This window comes from Rhinoraja longicauda, chromosome 5 (assembly GCF_053455715.1).
Source record: "Rhinoraja longicauda isolate Sanriku21f chromosome 5, sRhiLon1.1, whole genome shotgun sequence".
Taxonomy (NCBI): Eukaryota; Metazoa; Chordata; class Chondrichthyes; order Rajiformes; family Arhynchobatidae; genus Rhinoraja; species Rhinoraja longicauda.
In genome coordinates this window covers 40,651,687-40,670,417 of record NC_135957.1, presented here as the reverse complement: position 1 = coordinate 40,670,417, position 18,731 = coordinate 40,651,687, and the positions used below count along the sequence as shown (strand labels likewise).

Below are 18,731 nucleotides of genomic sequence, written 5' to 3'. Positions count from 1 at the left end.
TAGAAAAATAGGATTTATTGATAGTTGTATTACACCAATTTTCACAAGTCAGATTTTCCACAAGATTCCATCGATAGGTCAGGAAATTAGGAAGTAAAAGGAATACAATTTTCCCTTTAATTTTAATATGAGTTCTGAGAAAGCATTTCTGATTGACATACTAAACTACATTTAGATGTTCAATATTCAAAGCTGTGCTCTACACTAAAGAAAACAAATGTCATGCACATAAAACCTTAAGCAAACATTGATTGTTTAGTTCCAGCCTTTTTTAGTTATTGCACCTGGGACTTATTCACTTGGATATTCTGTTTGGATCTGTAGTGGCCAAAAATGTAACAGACTGCTTAACAAAATAAATCGGTGTCTCCATGATGGTTTACCAGAGTAAAATAGGACAATTGATTTAAAAAATCCATTTGACATTCCACTGCGGTGGAAAGGCGCAATATTAACAGCATGACAGTACTGTAGAAGGTACTCAAAGCAGGAAATGTATAATGCTAACAGAATGCATAATTTCTTCTGCAAATACTTCTTTCACATGACACAAATGTATATACTGGAGCTGACCACAAGATTTTTAAAAAAATCACATCCTTTCATACATCACCATCTTCATATTCTGTATAAATCTGAACATAAAATATGTCCCTTTCTCAATCTTTCTCAGAGAGAAATGACTTGACCCTGTTTTCAACCAGAAGTCAATCTGTCTTGACTTGCCTTAAAAGCATAAAGCAACAGTTTACTCAACACTCAGATTAAGACTGCAATCAGGAAATAAATGAGAGCAATTTAAAGTTGTTGTTCTACAACCTTTTGCCGTAATAAAATATTATATACAAAAGCTTCTTTGTGCAACAAAACCAGAATTTCCTATTTTAGTTGCGGAATTATTTCCAAATCCACAGCAGATTCTTCCAATCACTTCTATCAATCTGCCATTCACATATCCTCACATATTTTAGAAAGGAACCTTTATTTTAACTCTTCCTCGAGATATTTAAGAAAAACATAAATATATGAGATAATTAACATGTCAGTTAGCATCTACAGAGGGAAAAAGAGAATTATTATTTCAGGTTGATGACTTTTCAAGTTAACAGAGGCCATGTTGGGCAGTTATACTGAGGCTGATGAAATAATAAGTAATATTTCAGAAGTAAATGCAGGTAGCCTTGTTGCTGAAATGCAGAGTGAAAGATCATCGCAGGATCAAAAAGTGCAGCAAAGCCGTGAGCTGTCTGGTTCAGGAAGAGGAATGGAGCATCTAAGTGGGGAATTATGTCATGACAAACTGAAGTTTGCAGATGGGACTGGTGTGTGGGAGGATTGAGGGTGCAAGTCTGAGCAGCTGGTATTTCTGAGATGGGGAGGGAGAGGGGAAGAGAATAAAATGGACCATTTGCAGAATCTTGTTAATCATATTAATGAATATAACGAAAGAAAAGTTGGGTGAACTGAGTTAGGATACGAGGTGAGAATGACAGAGAAAAACACATTCTGCTCTATGACTTGACGTGAAATGAAACCCACCAGGTCAAATTTTCCCAAATGAATTAAAAATGAAATAGAAGAGCCAGCTCAACAGCTGGCCTTAATCTTAATGACAGAGATTTCATAATTTCTTTCATCATGTTGAAGGTTGAGATGGAGCTGGCAAAGAGATTTTTCAGAAACATTCTGCAATAGCACGCAAATTTAGAGAAAAGATGGGCCATGGTGTTTGACTTGGCCCAGCCCAATGTTGCAATGACAAAACTGCTCTATACACTGAAACCTTTATCCTTGGACATAAATGAAGTAAAGATTGCCTTAAGCTTTGGAGTTGTTTCCATAAACCTGTTCATTCACCTTTGAGATTCTCCTAAAACATACCTTTTTTGATCAAGCTTTAGATCAGCTTTAGGGCAGCACAGCAGTAGAGCTGCTGCCTTACAGCATCAGAGATCCAGGTTCAATCCCGATCACGGGTGCTGTCTGTGTGGAGTTTGCAAGTTATCCCTGTGACCACGTGGGTTTTCTGGGGGTGCTCCGGTTTCCTCCCATATTCCAAAGATGTGCAGGTTTGTAGGTTAATTGGCTTCTGTAAATTGTCCCAAGTGTGTAGGATAGAACTAGTATACGGGTAACTCAGCAGGTCAGGCAGCATCTCAGGAGAGAAGGAATGGGTGACGTTTCGGGTCGAGACCCTTCTTCAAAGGTCTCGACCCGAAACGTCACCCATTCCTTCTCTCCTGAGATGCTGCCTGACCTGCTGAGTTACTCCAGCATTTTGTGAAATAAATACCTTCGATTTGTACCAGCATCTGCAGTTATTTTCTTCCACTAATATACGGGTAATCATTGGTTAGCCTAGACCTGGTGGGCTCAAGGGCTTGTTTCCACGCTGTATCTTTAAACTAAACTTCTCCTGCTATGTTCAGTTACCCCACAAGGCCAAGTGGAAAGATTAAATAAAAATGGCATCAACATGAGGATAAAATTGGATAGCTTGAAAGTAACTGAAGCAATAAAAAAACAAATCACATGCTTGAAATGCCCAAAATGAAATCCAATGCTGAAAGTGCTAGAGTGTTATTGATCAGGGGAAGTTTATAAGCACAGTAATTATAGCAATAACCCCAAACCTCTTCCAATCCACACATACACGAGAATTTATCAGCTCCATATTCTCCAAAAATGTTATTTATTTCTTTTCATCTTGCAGACTGCATAAATACTAAGCATATTGAAATCCTTTTATATGGTGTTCATGTTTCCATTTTAGGTGGTTCAAATACATTTTTGTCATAACACATTTCCAGATACAGTCTTTGGGAAACTGTGCTGCTGGGAATTGGATTAGAAAACTCCTGAATATTGTAAGAACCACAATGACTGAAAATAGCATATCTATCATCCCTTGTTGCTTTTAGCCTCATTTAAAAAAGGTTAATATTTTTTGCAAGTGTTATGTTGGGAAGAAATTATAATGAAAAATTGAGAGGGTATATGTGGGATGACAAGAGAGTAATGACAGGTGACAGAACAGAAATTCGATCCAGGCTCACCAAAATTTTGTTTGAAAAATTGTTGATATTTTGACTCTCTATAGCTTGTCCTTTTCTCTTTGTAAGGATATGTATCTCAGGCTAGTTATACAAGAAAAAAAACCGATTGAAGGGAATGTTACATGAGGTTCCCGATGTACTGAACTGAAGCCATCAATGAGTACTATATAAATATAATGATTCAGCTGCCTGGAAAGGTCTTTCATTACCTACAGTACACTCCAAACAAAATCTGTTGCATTAATCGCTTGAGGCACCATTCTTTTCATGAAAAGAAAATAGCCAATTTTAAATGTGTTAAAACCATAAATATTGTGGTTTTAAGGAGAGCATGGCTATTGCTGGAAGCCTTACTTGCTGTCAAAACTATACTATGCTATAGTCTGCCCTTCCATTTGCCTGGCTATATTTTCTACATCTGCAAACGGTATCACATCATTTGATTAACCAAAATGTGGGCCACTGAGGTACTGTGCTGAAGAAGGGTTTTGGAGTATATCTTCAGGGGTCATCTGGCCTGAGAGAACAGATACAGGATAAAGTAAATAATGTTTAGTGCAGGATAAAGTCTAGGGTCTCCAATAAGGCAAATGGTAGGTCAAGACCCCTCTCTTGTTGGTGAAAGGATGATTCAGTTGCCTGATAACAGCTGAGAAGACACTGTCCCTGAATCTAGAGGTATGCATTTTCACACACCTGTACCTCTTGCCTGATGGGAGTGGGGAGAAGGAGTGACCAGAGTGAGCCTTGTCCTTGATTATGCTGGTGGCCTTGCCTGTGCTGTTTTTCAAATGAAAACTAATCAGTTATGATTGGGATCCTATACAGTAGAGACAACTAACAACTTTGCAAAGTGTAATTGTTATTGGTTGTGCATTGTGCAGCCCATCTCAAAATACAATGGCAGGCAGAGGCGGCAGCAGCAGCTTAATATACTTCAATGGAATTTCTGGATCAGGGCAGGATTCTGGATCACCCCCTGCCCCAGATGATTGAATAATGCATACCAAGATCAGAATTTTGTTTAATATCAAATTACACATACCCGTTTTCATAGCAGCATCTACATAGCCTTCATAAAGCTGATGTTGGGCGAGCAAAAAAAAGTGATAGGCTTCTGCTCCGCGCCAAGCATTGTCAATGATACGATTATCTGAAAATGAGGCATCTTCTTCAAGTAACCCAGCCAGAGCTGTGGTAGCCTGAAACAGTAAAAATGTATTGTTAAATGCCCAAATCCAACAATTCATTTAATAGATGCTGCCTGGTATTAACAGCATCTTATGGCTTTATTTCAGATTTCAGATATTTCCAGTATATTGATTTTCACATTTAAATTTAGGCTGTTTATAAATTGGTGAAAAATACAGTCAATCTGTAGGGTGGTGCGGCGGTAGAGTTGCTGCCTTACAGCGCCAAAGACCCAGGTTTGATCCTGACCACATGTGCTTTCTGTATGGGGGTTTGTACGTTCTCCTCGTGATGCTGTGAGTATTCTCCAAGTTTCCTCCCATGTTTCAAAAAGTGCGGGTTTGTAGGTTAATTGACTAATGTAAATTGTCCTCACCCTGTAAATGGGTAGGATAGAACTAGTGTACGGGTGGGTGATTGTTGGTCCTCGCGGACTCGGTGAGGGGTCTGTTTTCCACGCTGTATCTCTAAACTAATCATAATCCAGAATTAATATCAATTTGGAATGCATTACCTCGGATCTCTTCCCTTTTAATTTTGCTCTTTGTGTATTCTTTATCTGCTCGTGGTAATCTTCTATGAGCAGTGCTGCGAGTACATAAAGTTTTTTAACACGCAATGGTTTGGTTCTCTTTTTTGCCTCTTCCTCAGCAATCTGAAGACAAAAACAATATCTTTTGTTTTTAGAAGAACATTGTTTTTAGAACAATGGAACTAAATTTAGAAGAACAAAAAACCTGCAACAGATAATCTTCTAAATGTACTAAAATATCAACTGGGCAAACTGGTTTATTTTGTAGACTCCCAATAACCACTCACAAGACAATTCACAATATGAATTGAGTATTACATTAAGCTTGGTTAATGGAGAAGTGATGGCCATCAATTTCTTTCTTAGGCTATCCCCTGGGATAAAATGACTTAATTCCACTCCAGTTCTTTAGGTTTTAAAGGAGCAGATTAGGATGTGCTTGTAAGAGCAAAGTAGCCTGGTTTGTACTGCACTCCTGCCATTTACACTGGTCTTCTATGTGCTCCTGATAAAAAGACTCAAGAAGTGCCCACTGCCAGGCTGAATGCTCTTTCTCCATAAGGTCAGAAGTGACAGGAGCAGAATTAGGCCATTCAACCCATCAAGTCTGCGCCATTCAATCACGGCTAATCTACCTCTCCCTCCTAACCCCATTTTCCTGCCTTCTCTCCACAACCACCAGGTTGTCCTGCCATGGGCCAGGGTAACCCACAAGCTTTTTTTAGCTTCCTTTGATCATTTTCTTTATACATACCGTAATCTTTTGCTATGAGAGCTCAGAGATGAGTGCATGTTTTAGGAGTCTGCTGTCAAGCATGAAAGCAAAATGGCCTACCCATCGGAGACGAGAGTCTAATTAAGTAGGAAGGAACTGCAGATGCTGGTTTAAACCGAAGATAGACACAAAATGCTGGAGTAACTCAGCGGGACAGGCAACATCTCTGGAGAGAAGGAATGGGTGACGTTTCGGGTCGAGTTCCTTCGTTCCTCATTCTGAGTTACTCCAGCATTTTGTGTCTATCTATAGTCTAATTAAGACCTTGTTGCTTTGGAAGGGATATTAATCCTGGTTTATCCTATCAAACCGTATTGAAATCCTTGACACACTTTGAGCTGTAGTAGGTAGTCTATGATTTGGAGGTAAACAGGAGCACTTGGTTCATGGAGCTCAATAGATCATGAGCTTTGTGCCCTCTTAAAGCAATGGTGAAGTTAATCACCATTACCTGCCTCAAGAACAAGGGAACCAGTTATCACCTGTACATTATTTTACAAATGTGCCAGTCTGACTTGAAAAAAAATCATGGAAATTCCACAGCACTGATGCAAAATTTTGGAATCTTTTCTCACTGATCCTGTACCACAACTAATGACAGCAGTTCAGGGTGACAATTCACCAACACCTCATCAAAAGATCATTAGTGATGGGCAATACACACTGACTCTGCCAATTCCGCCCATCATTCAGAATGCATATAAAACCCATTTTCCTGTTCAAAAGACTCATACATAAGCACTTTATTCACAGGTTCTCGACCCGAAAAGTAACCCATTCCTTCTCTACTGAGATGCTGCCTGACCTGCTGAGTTACTCCAGCATTTTGTGAATAAATACCTTCGATTTGTACCAGCATCTGCAGTTATTTTCTTACACCTTCATACATAAGCACTAGTCACATACAATTTGTGCATCAATTAGTCACCGTGAAATGATATTCAACATGCATCATTTAATAACTACATCATGTCAAAAGATAATGCATTTAAATTGGACAATAGTACGGTGCAAGATCTTCACAATTAAATTAAGAAATTAATTTAGTGCTATATTTCTAATATTTGCTTATGTGGCAAGTTAAAAAACAGTGTTCAAATATGAAGACAAAATACTTTAACTACTTCTAAGAAATCAAACAAATGTTCAGTTATGCAAACAATATGAGGTTGCTGCTTTACCTTAAACATGAGCTTTGCACCATCGAGAAAATGGTGGGCCTTTCGATAAAGCTCAATGGCTTCCAAGATTTTATTCTTCTCTAACAAGTGAGATGCATACTTAGCCAAAAGGGATCCAATTTCTTTCATATTGTGATTCTTGGCCAGCTCAACAGCCTTATTCCACTGATTTTAAAAAAAAGAATGCATCAATATATTAGTTGTTCCTTCTGATAAATCAAATGCATCAAGACTTAGCTATCAAACAATTTTCCTTCTGTATAACATCTAGACGTTTGCCAAGTAATTAGAACTATTTTTCTTTGGGTTAACGAGGCAAAGCCAATTACAAAGTGGGACAGTGATAATTTCCAAACTTACTGTGTGGATATTATATTTTGTACTCAATCCATATCAATCATTCATTCTTAATCTAGAAATAGACTGGAACTTTTCAACACAAGAGCAATATCAAGGACAGTTATTAGAAATTAGCAATATAAACAAAGGAAATGCATTAGAATTACTGTTAGCAAAACTGAAGGCCTTTGGTCAATGCTAGTTTTTTATACAGTATGCAGTCCTCAGGCTGATGGACTCTTTTTGGAGATGGGGTACAGCTCAAATATAACGGAGAAGCAGGAGAAAAAAAATAACATAAAATAAAGAGACTGATTTAATGTGCAAAAACATTCAGATGCAATGTAGCACAGAAAGTGGAGACACAAGAGACTGCAGATGCTGGACTCCTGATCAAAAAATCAAATGCTGGAGGAATTCAGCAGGTCAGACAGCATCTGTGTAGGGAAATGGAGAGTCTGAAGAAGAGCTCCAACCCAAAACTTCAAGAAGCAATTTGATAGAAGTCCACCACCGATTTTCCAGCACCCTTGGTTCCAGAGCCTTTCTGGATTATCAGTTTTGTCAGACCAACAGGTGCCATGGCCTTTGGGATCTGAGATACCCGCCCGCAAAGTCGGCTGTGGAAGTCGGCTATGGGAAAGGATCTGCTGGCTATGGCCAGGTCAGAATTCCAGAGCCCTGGCTACAGGCGGCAAATTCAACCCACCGATTAGCCCTGGAAGTCGGCTATGGGAACGGATCTACCGGCTCCAGAGCTCTGGCTACAAGGGGCAAATTTGTCCTGCTGAATGTTAGCTATGGGAACAGATCTCTTGGCTCCAGTGGTCCGAAGTTCTAGAGCCCCAGCCCCAGGGGGCAAATTTGAACCATCGATCAGCGCAGAAGTCCCAATGAGGTCAAGATCGGCTGTCTCATCCGGCCTAGGTGCCACATTTTTGGGAGGACTTCGGGGGGTGGGGAGGGTATTTAGTCCATTTTAAAGGGGGCCAGACCACTAGTTGCCAGAAAAGAAGCAGTGGACCTGTATATCTTTTCAAAATCTTACGTTTTGTTGAAATAAAGTAAAAACAAACTAATTTTAGTGGAAGAATAATTCCTCATCAGGAGACAGGTGATTGACAAAATAAAATGGGTGCTTTGAGAAAACACTAGACGACCCGTGGACTCGTTGGGTCCAAACCTCTCCTGCGGGCCCGGCAACCCTCCCTCAACTGACAACCCGTGGACCCGTTGCCGGCCGAGGAGTCTCCCGTTGGTTCCCCGTTGTGGGGCCGGTGGTGGGCGAGGGGACAGAGGAAAGGGGAGAGGGAGCCACCTCGGCACTGGGCGGCTAGCAGCAGGAGAGTGGCCGCAAGATGCTGCCGCATGTTCGTCCTGCTGGTGGCCATCTTCGTTCACCTTCTCTCTGACACCGCGCTGCACCACGGGAGGAAGGTGGCACCGGTCCTCCCCGGCAACCCTCCCACAACTGCGCAAGCGCATCCCGAGGCTATCTTACCATTGTGACGCAAGATGAACACGTAAATATTAGATCAACGGGCCCCAACTGCGCAGGCGCGGTGGCTGCCAGGCCCATTCACAGTATGAAGTGAATAACTTTTAAAATATAACAACAATTTGAATGAAACTTGCTACTGCACATCGCAGACCAATGGTGAGTAAGGTGGGCCTAAAATTGTTGTGCTATCGTGTACCGTTTTGGCTTTATTTCGGGAACAACATACATACATACAAGATGAGAGATATAAGCAAGTTCTTCATTTTTGGATACACTGCCTCTTAATGGAAGCAAACATTTGTAACATTGTAAAGATTGGATAAATAATCCAAACAGAATATAAGAACAATCTCTGAATAAGGGTGGTCTTATAGGCTGAATTGTGTAATGAGATTACATTTACTAAAAAATAAATGTTTAAAGTTAAAATGAAGATACTTATTTGGAAAACAATAGCACAAAATGACAACGTATCTGGTCTTTATTATTATTCTACCTGATTCAGATGGATACAGGTTTCAACTGCAGCTTTGGCTTGGTTACACTTCAAGAATGCAGATACAGCTTGCTCACACATGCCTACAGTAACAAACATGTGAGCGATTTCCTGAAAAAAAAATCAAACAAAATGTCTGAACAACTGTTTAAAAGAAACTAGTATAGATTTTGATGGATGAGGAAAATTCTTTCAGCATCTGAAAGTAAAAGGAAATCTTGATGGAGAAGGAGATAAAAAATAAATGTGTAGAAAGGAACTGCAGTTGCTGGTTTACAAAATGTTGGAGTAACTTAGCGGGCCAGGCAGCATCTCTGGAGAAAAGGCATAGGTGACATTTCGGGTTGAAACCCTTCTTCACACTGCAAATTAGAAGTGAGAGAGGGTGTTGCAAAACTTCTGTTGGAGAGAGGAGGAGAACTTATTAAATGCAGGCATAGCTTGAGGAGATTTCGCAGAGGAGCAGACATAATGTCCAGGAAGGAACTGTTCTGAAAGACAGCTATGAAGTGTGGAAGAGTAATGTTATGTTTTTATCATAGTAAAAGTTCAGATTAGTGTAAACATTGCAGATAGGGATCATACATGGAGCAGTGGCTGAGGCTAGTCTGCAGATGGCAGTACTTTTGGCAGCCTACACGGCCAGCATTGCATCGGGTCATAGAAACATAGAAAATAGGCGGAGTAGGCCATTTGGCCCTTCGAGCCAGCACCACCATTCAATATGATCATGGCTGATCATCCGAAATCAGTACCCCATTCCTGCTTTCTCCCCATATCCCTTGATTCCGCTAGCCCTATGAGCTATATCTAACTCTCTCTTGAAAACATCCTGTGAATTGGTCTCCACTGCCTTCTGTGGCAGAGAATTCCACAGATTTACAATGCTTTGGGTGAAAACGTTTTTCCTCATCTCAGTCCTAAATAACCTACCCCTTATTCTTAAACTATGACCCCTGGTTCTGGACACCCCAAACATCAGGAACATCTTTCCTGCATCTAGCCTGTCCAATCCCTTAAGAATTTTATATGTTTCTGTAAGATCCCCTCTCATCCTTCGAAATTCCAGTGAATATAAGCCCAGTCAATCCATTCTTTCATTATATGTCAGTCCCACCATCCCGGGAATTAACCTCGTGAACCTACGTTGCACTCCCTCAATAGCAAGAATGTCCTTCCTCAAATTAGGAGACCAAAACAGCACACAATACTCCAGGTGTGGTCTCACCAGGGCCCTGTACAGTAGGATCTCCTTGCTCCTGTACTCAAATCCTCTCACTAGCAAATTGGTTAAACTCCTAGCAACAAGTTACATGATTCTCTATTCCCACTGACATAACAGCTTACTTCAATAGTCCCCTACTCCCCCATCTTGTGTGGATATAAGATCCTTCTTCCTTTCCAATTTCTCTACCAATGCATCTTACTCTCCCCCATGGTTAGGCACTGTCAAATATTACTCAATGCCATTCCAATTATCTCAGACCACTCCCCATTTTAAAATGCAGCTAACAAAAAAGTTAACAACTAACTCAACCAGTCAATTAAAAGTAACCACCAAATATTACTGTTTAACAAACCTATATATCAAAATCACCTCGTTTGAATAATTTATAGTGATTTAATGAGTAACATACAAACTTTCACAACATTGTATCAATGTAACAAAGAATTAAATTATGATATTTTTCCAAATAATGAATCGATCATTTATTAGATTGCACTTGTAATTTGATTCACCAGTTACAACAACATTTTGCTTCCGAGTACTTCTTTTAAAATGTAACATATCTTTTAATTTACTTCACAGATTTATTTTATCCTACTTTTGTACTGAAATGAACCTGAATATTTCATTCCAACAAGAATGCATTATTTTCACTTACTGGAAGCAGCTTATTATTTTCTGGAAGGGCATTGGCCAGTTTATCTAAACCATCATAATCTTCAAGCATGTAGTAACACTCTGCCAGTCGTTCCTGATTCCGCCCTTGAACATAATATTGAACGGCATTCATCCTGTAAATGTCAAAATAATTTCAAATCGCATCCTTTCTGAATGATCTTCTTTAGTATACAGTATCCATTTAAATATTTGGCCTCAACTATCAAAAAATAACAAAATGCATTTTCTCCAATAATATGTGTGTAATTTCATTACATCCTTTTGGATACAAATTTTAGTGAAATGTAATATATTTGTTAATTTTTTTAACAACTTAGTGGTGCCAATTAGCACCCCTTTATTCCCTGGGACTTGTTTGAATGGAAAGCTGTAGTGGGTGTAGAAAAGTAGTGAATTTACAAATTCTATTGGGAAAGGCTATACGGTGAAATTGACATCAAATGTGCAGTATGGAAGTGTAAAAGTTGTTGGAATGGTAGCTAACATGGAGCAATGATCTGCAACTGCCAAAAACATATATGGTTCCTGAAAGTTTTGTTATAATGGACACCTGGCAAAACTCCTATCAGAAGACAAATAGAATCAGTGGGGAAATTGAAAAATGCCTGATATTGACCTCTTTGTAAGGCTTTCTATTAATCATGCATAGATTTCTAATTTGCAGCACCAGAGCTTCTATATTTAGTTTTATTTAAATTATTTTGTGTAAACATCTTGTTACCACTTCTGGCGATCTGCAAAATAGTCTCCAATAGCATTGTAAGCCTGCTCAAGCAAAGCATCGTCAGCATCACCAGAACCAGTCTTTAGTAATTGCAGTACTCGAAACCAGTCTCCCAACTTGATTCTTAGATCGATGGCCAGATCTCTAAAGGTAGAATTGACAATAGTTACATGGAATACATTCAGCATAAATGAGTACATTCAGCATAAACTGTATTTCCCTATCCCAAAGCTAATCAAATAATTAAGAACATATGAAATTGGGGTCAGTGTCCAAATTAACTCTAATTTCCTCCCACATACTTTATACCCCTTTTGTCCCCAAATCTATCACCGTCCTGATAAACTTAGTGACCTAGCTGCCAAACCAGTAGAGAAGTCCAAATATGCATCTGAAGGATACTCATCAGTTTAGTAAACACCTTCTATCCATGTTTAGATACATCCTCTCAGCCTCTTCAAATCTTCCAAAGTAAGCTGCAACTTCTGCCTGTTTCATGGATTCACTCTGAAGATTTCCTAGACGTTTGACAAACTCAATCCCCTGGTAATCTTTACATCGGACAAATGCCTGCTCTGCTGTTTTAAGGTCAAGTCTTTGTAGAGCAGCTTCTGCAAGTAGGCGCCTAAGGTACAAGATAAAGCCGCTCATTAGCAACCAAAACATTAGTTACATCTATTTATTTATATATATTTTACAATATTAGAAAAGTACATAATTGTAGTAAAGTGAAAGTTTATTATCATTTATACCTAAAAGCAAAATAAAAAGCATAACTATTAGTGCATTTTAAAATAACCAATAATTTGTTACAATGATATACAACGTATTTTTGTGCATTCAACAGCAAATATGCATTTGAAAGAATGTTAGAAGTAATACATTTATACAATATTGCCTCCAATGGCTACATACTGTTGAGAAAATAAAAGAAGGGCACCGAATGACTGCAATTAAATAAGTTTACCCTCGTATACTGGTTGCCAAGATTTTCTCGCTTCTCTCGCTTATTTTTCATGTTTTCTTATTCAGAAACAGAGGAAAGGTGCATTTGCACTAATATTTTTGAAAACATATTCCATTAGTTATTTATATGGTAAGTAATTAGTTTACAGTGCCACAAGGTATGACCCACCACTGCCATTACAAGGACAAGATATGGTCAATAAATGTTAGACTGGCCATGTTCCACAAATAAATAATAAAAAAAGAAAAGCCAAGTCAAATATGGTTTCTTGAAGGATTAATGTCATTGGCATGAAATCATCAAATTCCTTACAGATAAAATAGACACATTCCAGACATCATGTTAAGGACAAAATGTACATTACTTAGTTTTTCCTTAACTTGTATTTCCAGACATCTATAAACTCCCAGTTCTGGTATCAGATTCTTGGGCTTGTCTTAAGATGATGTATGTGGTCTCAGTGCTGGAGGAAGTTCCAGGATTTGTTGTAGGAACTGCGATATCTTTCCAGACCATAATGGTGTCTGCATTGGAGAGGAGGGCAAATAATGGCTTCAACACATACATGCTATCCTTGGCCATTCTCGTGGAAGAAATAGGCTAGACAAGTGATTGCAGGGCATGTTCCAGGTCAGGGGCCTCCAAACTTTTCAGCATGAGGGCCACATTATATATTTGGCACATTTTTGAGGGCCGTAGGAAAAAATAAAGAAGTGTGAGTTTTACAAATTTAATTAACTCAAAAAAGTTTAGACTAGGTTACGTTAGATTAGATTAGGAAAGGTTAAACTAGGTTAGGTTAGATTAGGTTAGTTTACATTAGATCTCTATGGCAACAAATAAATAATCTTCAATTTTTAAAAAGAGCTTGAAATATGTAGGTTTCCAATTATTTATAAAACAGAAAGAATAGAGTGACCACCACTGGGGAAGAGGGGGGAGGGGGGGGAGAGAGAAGGGGGGGGGGAGAGAGAAGGGGGGGCGGAGAGGGGGGGAGAGAGAGTGGGGGAGAGAGAGAGAGTGGGGGGGAGAGAGAGTGGGGGGAGAGAGGGTGGGGGGGAGAGAGGGTGGGGGGGAGAGAGGGTGGGGGAGAGAGAGTGGGGGGAGAGAGAGTGGAGGGGAGAGAGATGGGGAGGGGGAGAGAGTGGTGGGGAGGGGGAGAGAGTGGGGGGGAGAGAGTGGGGGGGGAGAGAGAGTGGGGGGGAGAGAATGGGGGGGAGAGAGTGAGGGGAGAGAGAGTGGGGGGAGAGAGAGTGGGGGGAAGAGAGAGTTGGGAGGAGAGAGAGTTGGGGGGGGAGAGAGAGTTGGGGGGAGAGAGTTGGGGGGGGGGGAGAGAGATGGGGGGGGAAGGAGTCAGGGTGGAGGGAGCAGTGGGTGAGAGCGGGAGGGCGCGGAGGGGGAGGGTGTCGAATAAGAACAAACACAAGTGTAGTTGTTGTTCAGAAGTCCCGCATCCCCGGGGTGAGCGGCAGCGGCGAGGAGGGAAGTTTCACTTGTTTGTTCTTATTTCGCTGACCTAGAGGGAGACGGGGCCGGGGAAGAGAGTGGAGGAGTGGCACAGATCTCACTGGTGCTGGGAGAGAGGGGGAGGGGAGAGAGGGTGATTCAAGTAGATATTGTTTCTAGGTTAAGCCCAATGTTATTTTGATTACACTTCCCTTTTACCAGCTCTGCATTTTAGAGAATTATTATTTTCTCCAGAAAAACCTTGATGAACTTATTCAAAAGGGACAGGAGTCAAAAGGAAAGCAATGCTGGGAATGTATTTCTGGACCAGTCCTTGCATACTGCAGAAAAAGACAACCATTTCCAACATTACCATCATGGTTCTGTTCTTGCCCAAACAATATCCTGCCATCACCCATTTCCTGCCTGTGTCCTACCCTTCACTCCAAGGGATGGCTGCAAAATGCGGTTGCATATGAGAGCAGCAAAAATACGTGGTTGTAAACTTTGAAAAAAAGAAAATATTAGTAGTGAAGCATTTATTGTCTAGATATACCTCTCACCAAAGTCTAGGATGTGGGTTCTCCTCAATGAATGTGCAGGCATCTTCAATGCCTACAGTCTCAATCAGGCTTCGACTATCACGTAGTGAACGGATTTCAAAATTGATCATAAAGTCTTTGTTGGGTTGACTTGGCTCCTGAGAGAATAATAAAGGCAATGTGAATTGAGTTAACTGAATCCACAAGATAAATAATCAACAATGAGATTTTTCTTGATTAAAACTACTCTGACTGCAGAAATAGAAAATGATGTATTAATGCTGCATGGTAGATATGGAATCAACATCATTATGCTGATTACACTGTTGATGGCATTCGTCAGCCTTTGGTGGGAAGATAATTGCTCCTCCTTGTTAGAAATGGAGAATGCAACAGGGAGAGTTAAGCAGTAATTGATTCCTAATGCTGACTGAAAGCCAGAAAGAGTGAGGAATATTTCAGTGTCACGTTAATGCTTTTCAAAGGTCTTTTAGTGTCACGTGTACCAATTAAGGTACAGTGATATTCATATTACCATACAGCCATACCAAAAAAAGCAACAAGACACACCACTACATAAAAGTTAACATAAACATCCACCACAACGGATTCCACATTCCTGACTGTGATGGAAGGCAATAAAGTCTAATCGTCTTCCCTCATTTTTCTCACACGGTCAGGGTAGTCGAACCATCCGTCGGGACAATCGAAGCTCCCGCAGCCGGCGGTCGAAACCCCTGCGTTGGGGCGATCAAAGCTCTCGCGTCGGGGCAGTCGAAGCTCCTGCTCGTGGAGCTCGTGGAGCTCCCAAAGTCGGTCTCTAACCAGAGACCGCGAGCTCCGCGATGTTAAAGTCTGCAGGCTCCCGTGGTCGGAGCTCCGAGATCGATCCCTGGCAAAGGGATCGCAAGCTCACGGTGTTAAAGTCCTGCAGGCTCCCGCAGTTGGAGCTCCCGAAGTCGGCATCCAGCTCCTCGATGTTAGGCCGCAGTGTGGACGGAGATACGATACAGAAAATAAAATTTGCATCTCCGTCGAGGTAAGAGATTAAAAAAAAGTTTTCCCAACCCCCCACATAAAACAAACTAAAGAACACTAAAACATCCATTTAACATACTGAAGAAACAACAGAGAAGGAAGGGAAAGACAGACTGTTGGCGAGGCAGCCATTGCTGGCATGCTGATAAAATTCCAAAGAAAAACATCTTAAGCACAATGTAAACCAATAGATTTTATGTCCTAAAATTGAACTTTACTGTAAGACAAATGTAGATCAAGAAACTGTGTAAATTGATCTTATAATTCAATAAAGAAACAATTGCTGATGAATACAAAATTATTATGCAGTGAGAGCACAATCACTTTTGCACCTGCTCAGCAGGTTGATTAGAGCAACCAAAAATTGGATAGAGCACCTGGAATCACACAGTTGAATTCAGCAATAAACCCACATCCTGTAGAAATCTAATGCCTACCCACTACCCTTTCCAACGTTAGATCGAATCTGACCAGTGTGCACCATGAGTACCAGTTATTTTTATTGGGTTTAAATAGGGAGGAAAAGCAGGATCAGACTTTATAATGGGAAAAGGTGACAGAGGCCCTGAATTTCATATATTAGCCTATTTTCAGTCATTCAGGGAACAAATTCTAGAGTAAGTGCAACACCAAATGCCAATGCCTCATCAGAATATAGTTCCAAAAACTAAATAATAGTTGGTACGCAACAGTAAGAATTAAACCATAGTCCGCAGAATGGCAGCTAAGTAAGAGAAGGAAGTAGTACTAATTACTTGTGCAACATTAGCAGGAAATTAGTAAATATACACAGACTGCACTCAGCAATACAATATATATTGTGTAGGAAAGAACTGCAGATGCTGGTTTAGACCGAAGATAGACATAAAATGCTGGAGTAACTCAGCAGGTCAGGCAGCACCTCTGGAGAGAAGGAATGGGTGACGTTTCGGGTCGAGTCCCTTCGGAATGGATGACGTTTCAGGGCGAGACCCTTCTTCAGACTGAAGAAGGGTCTCGACCCGAAACCTCACCCATTCCTTCTCTCCAGAGATGCTGCCTGTCCCACTGAGTTATTCCAGCATTTTGTGTCTATCTTTATTACAATATATATTCTTCTCTAGAAAATATGATTCTGCAACGACACTGGTACATTCTTAATTCGGCAGTCTTTATATTAAATACCTTGCTCTACCTCGAATTGTAATCAACACACACAAAACACCTACTTTCAAATCAGAATTGCCAACAGGTTGTATTGAGGAGGCTACTGTTATCCTCGCACCGACACAAGCTCCTTGAGATAGCTATCCACTTGGCTCCACTTTCCTGCTTTTCTCCCTTTCCCTTACCATTAACCCTGCCTCCTCCCAAATATAAGGGTAGCTTCTTCTTTGACTGAGGAGAATAGCCTGTTTTTACTGTGGGTTTGCAGTGTGCTGTACTGCAACTGCAAACTCTGAGACAGTTGTGTTTAGTAGAATGTGTGAGCAAGTTCTTTACAATAACATGCATGGCTTCCACATTTGCACATGGTCTTCAGGTGCTCCCTTTACAACAATGAGGGGGAGAGGGCCATAACTCCCAGGCATCCAATAAACTTGGTTTGATTCTGTATAGTCTGACTTCAGTGTAGTCTGTATGAAGTCTGCACATTCTCCCTGTGAATGCAAGGGTTCCCCCTAGACATTTCAGTTTCCTCCCACATACCAAAGGTCATTAACATTGCCAAGACTTGAGGGCCTGAGCTATAGGGAGAAGTTGTGCAGGCTAGGACTTCATTCCTTGGAGCACACGAGGATGATAAGTGATCTTGTAGAGCCGTATAAGATAATGAGAGGAAGAAATAGGTTGAATGCACAGTCTTCTACCGAGAGTCGAGGAAATCAAGAACCAGAGGACAAAGGTTTACAGTGAGAAGGGAAAAATTTAATAGGAACCTGAGGGGCGACATTTTCATACAGGATGGTGGGAATATGGAACAAACTACATGAGAAGGTAGTTGAGGTGGTAGTATCACAACGTTTAAAAGATATTTGGACAGGTACAAAGGTTTAGAAGGATATAGGCCAAGCACAGGGAGGTGGGACTACTGTAAATGGGGCATCTTGAATTGGCATGGCAAGTTGGGCTGAAGGGCCCGTTTCCACTGTTTCCATGCTATATGACTCTATGACTAATAGCTTGGTTTGGCTACTGCAAATTGCCTCTAGAGCGGGTATCTGGTGTGAGAATCAGGGGTCGTTAATAAACGAGGAAATTGATTAATGGGAAGTAAATTGGGGAATGTGCTGAGAACCGGCATAGATTCAATAGGCCAAATGACAAAGAAAGAAGCCATACGGGTTCTCTAACAGAAAAAAATATTTTATGTTTGATTCTTTGTGTTCACTTATTTTATGTTCCTTTGTTTGTGTTCACGCGCTGTCTAACTGCAATCTTACATTATCAACCAGATAATTTTTTCAACAGCTTTACACTGTGGCATCAATGACATCATGTTATCAAAGATAAGAAACTGCTGGCGGAATTCAACAGGTGAAACGGCATCTGTGGGGGCAAAGATGGTCGACACTGAGTCGAAACTCTGCATCAGCACTGAGAGTGTTGAGGGAAGATAGCCAATATAAAGGATATGAGAGGGAAAGATGAAATTGGGGCTGGTAGGCGATAGGTGAGGAAATGGATAATAGGCAAAGGTGGGAGGGGGAGATTTGAGAAAGAAGGTGGTAGGTGATAGGTGCAAAAAGATAATAAACAAAACAAAAGGTCAGGTCTGAAAAATGTGTGCAAAGTTGTTCCCCAGGGAATAGTTCAGGAACATGGCTCACGATTAATGACCTGGTCTATTGTGCTGTGCCATTTCAAAGTTTGCAGATGAGCAAATAAATATTAAATGAGTTGAAGACATAAAAAGTGCAGATGCTGAAATATGAGCAAAACAATGTGCTGGAGTAACTCCGCAGGTCAGGCAGCATTTCTGGAGGAACAGGTAGGCAACATGTCAGGTCGGGGCCATTCTTCAGACTGATTGCAGGAGGGGGAGACAGCTAAAAAA

The 18,731-nt window shown here is 40.6% G+C and overlaps 1 protein-coding gene across 2 annotated transcripts in view; it reads right to left on the bottom strand.

The window, feature by feature from the left end:
• Positions 1-18,731, bottom strand: part of wdr35 (WD repeat domain 35) — a 55,793-nt gene that overhangs the window by 1,488 nt on the left and 35,574 nt on the right. For both annotated transcript variants that reach the window (XM_078399326.1, XM_078399327.1), the window contains 8 exons: positions 14,678-14,814; positions 12,123-12,326; positions 11,699-11,845; positions 10,958-11,090; positions 9,072-9,182; positions 6,736-6,900; positions 4,762-4,902; positions 4,102-4,258 (listed from right to left, as the gene is read on the bottom strand). In XM_078399326.1, the coding sequence (XP_078255452.1) occupies positions 4,102-4,258; positions 4,762-4,902; positions 6,736-6,900; positions 9,072-9,182; positions 10,958-11,090; positions 11,699-11,845; positions 12,123-12,326; positions 14,678-14,814 (1,195 nt within the window). The remainder of the gene's footprint in view (positions 1-4,101; positions 4,259-4,761; positions 4,903-6,735; positions 6,901-9,071; positions 9,183-10,957; positions 11,091-11,698; positions 11,846-12,122; positions 12,327-14,677; positions 14,815-18,731) is intronic.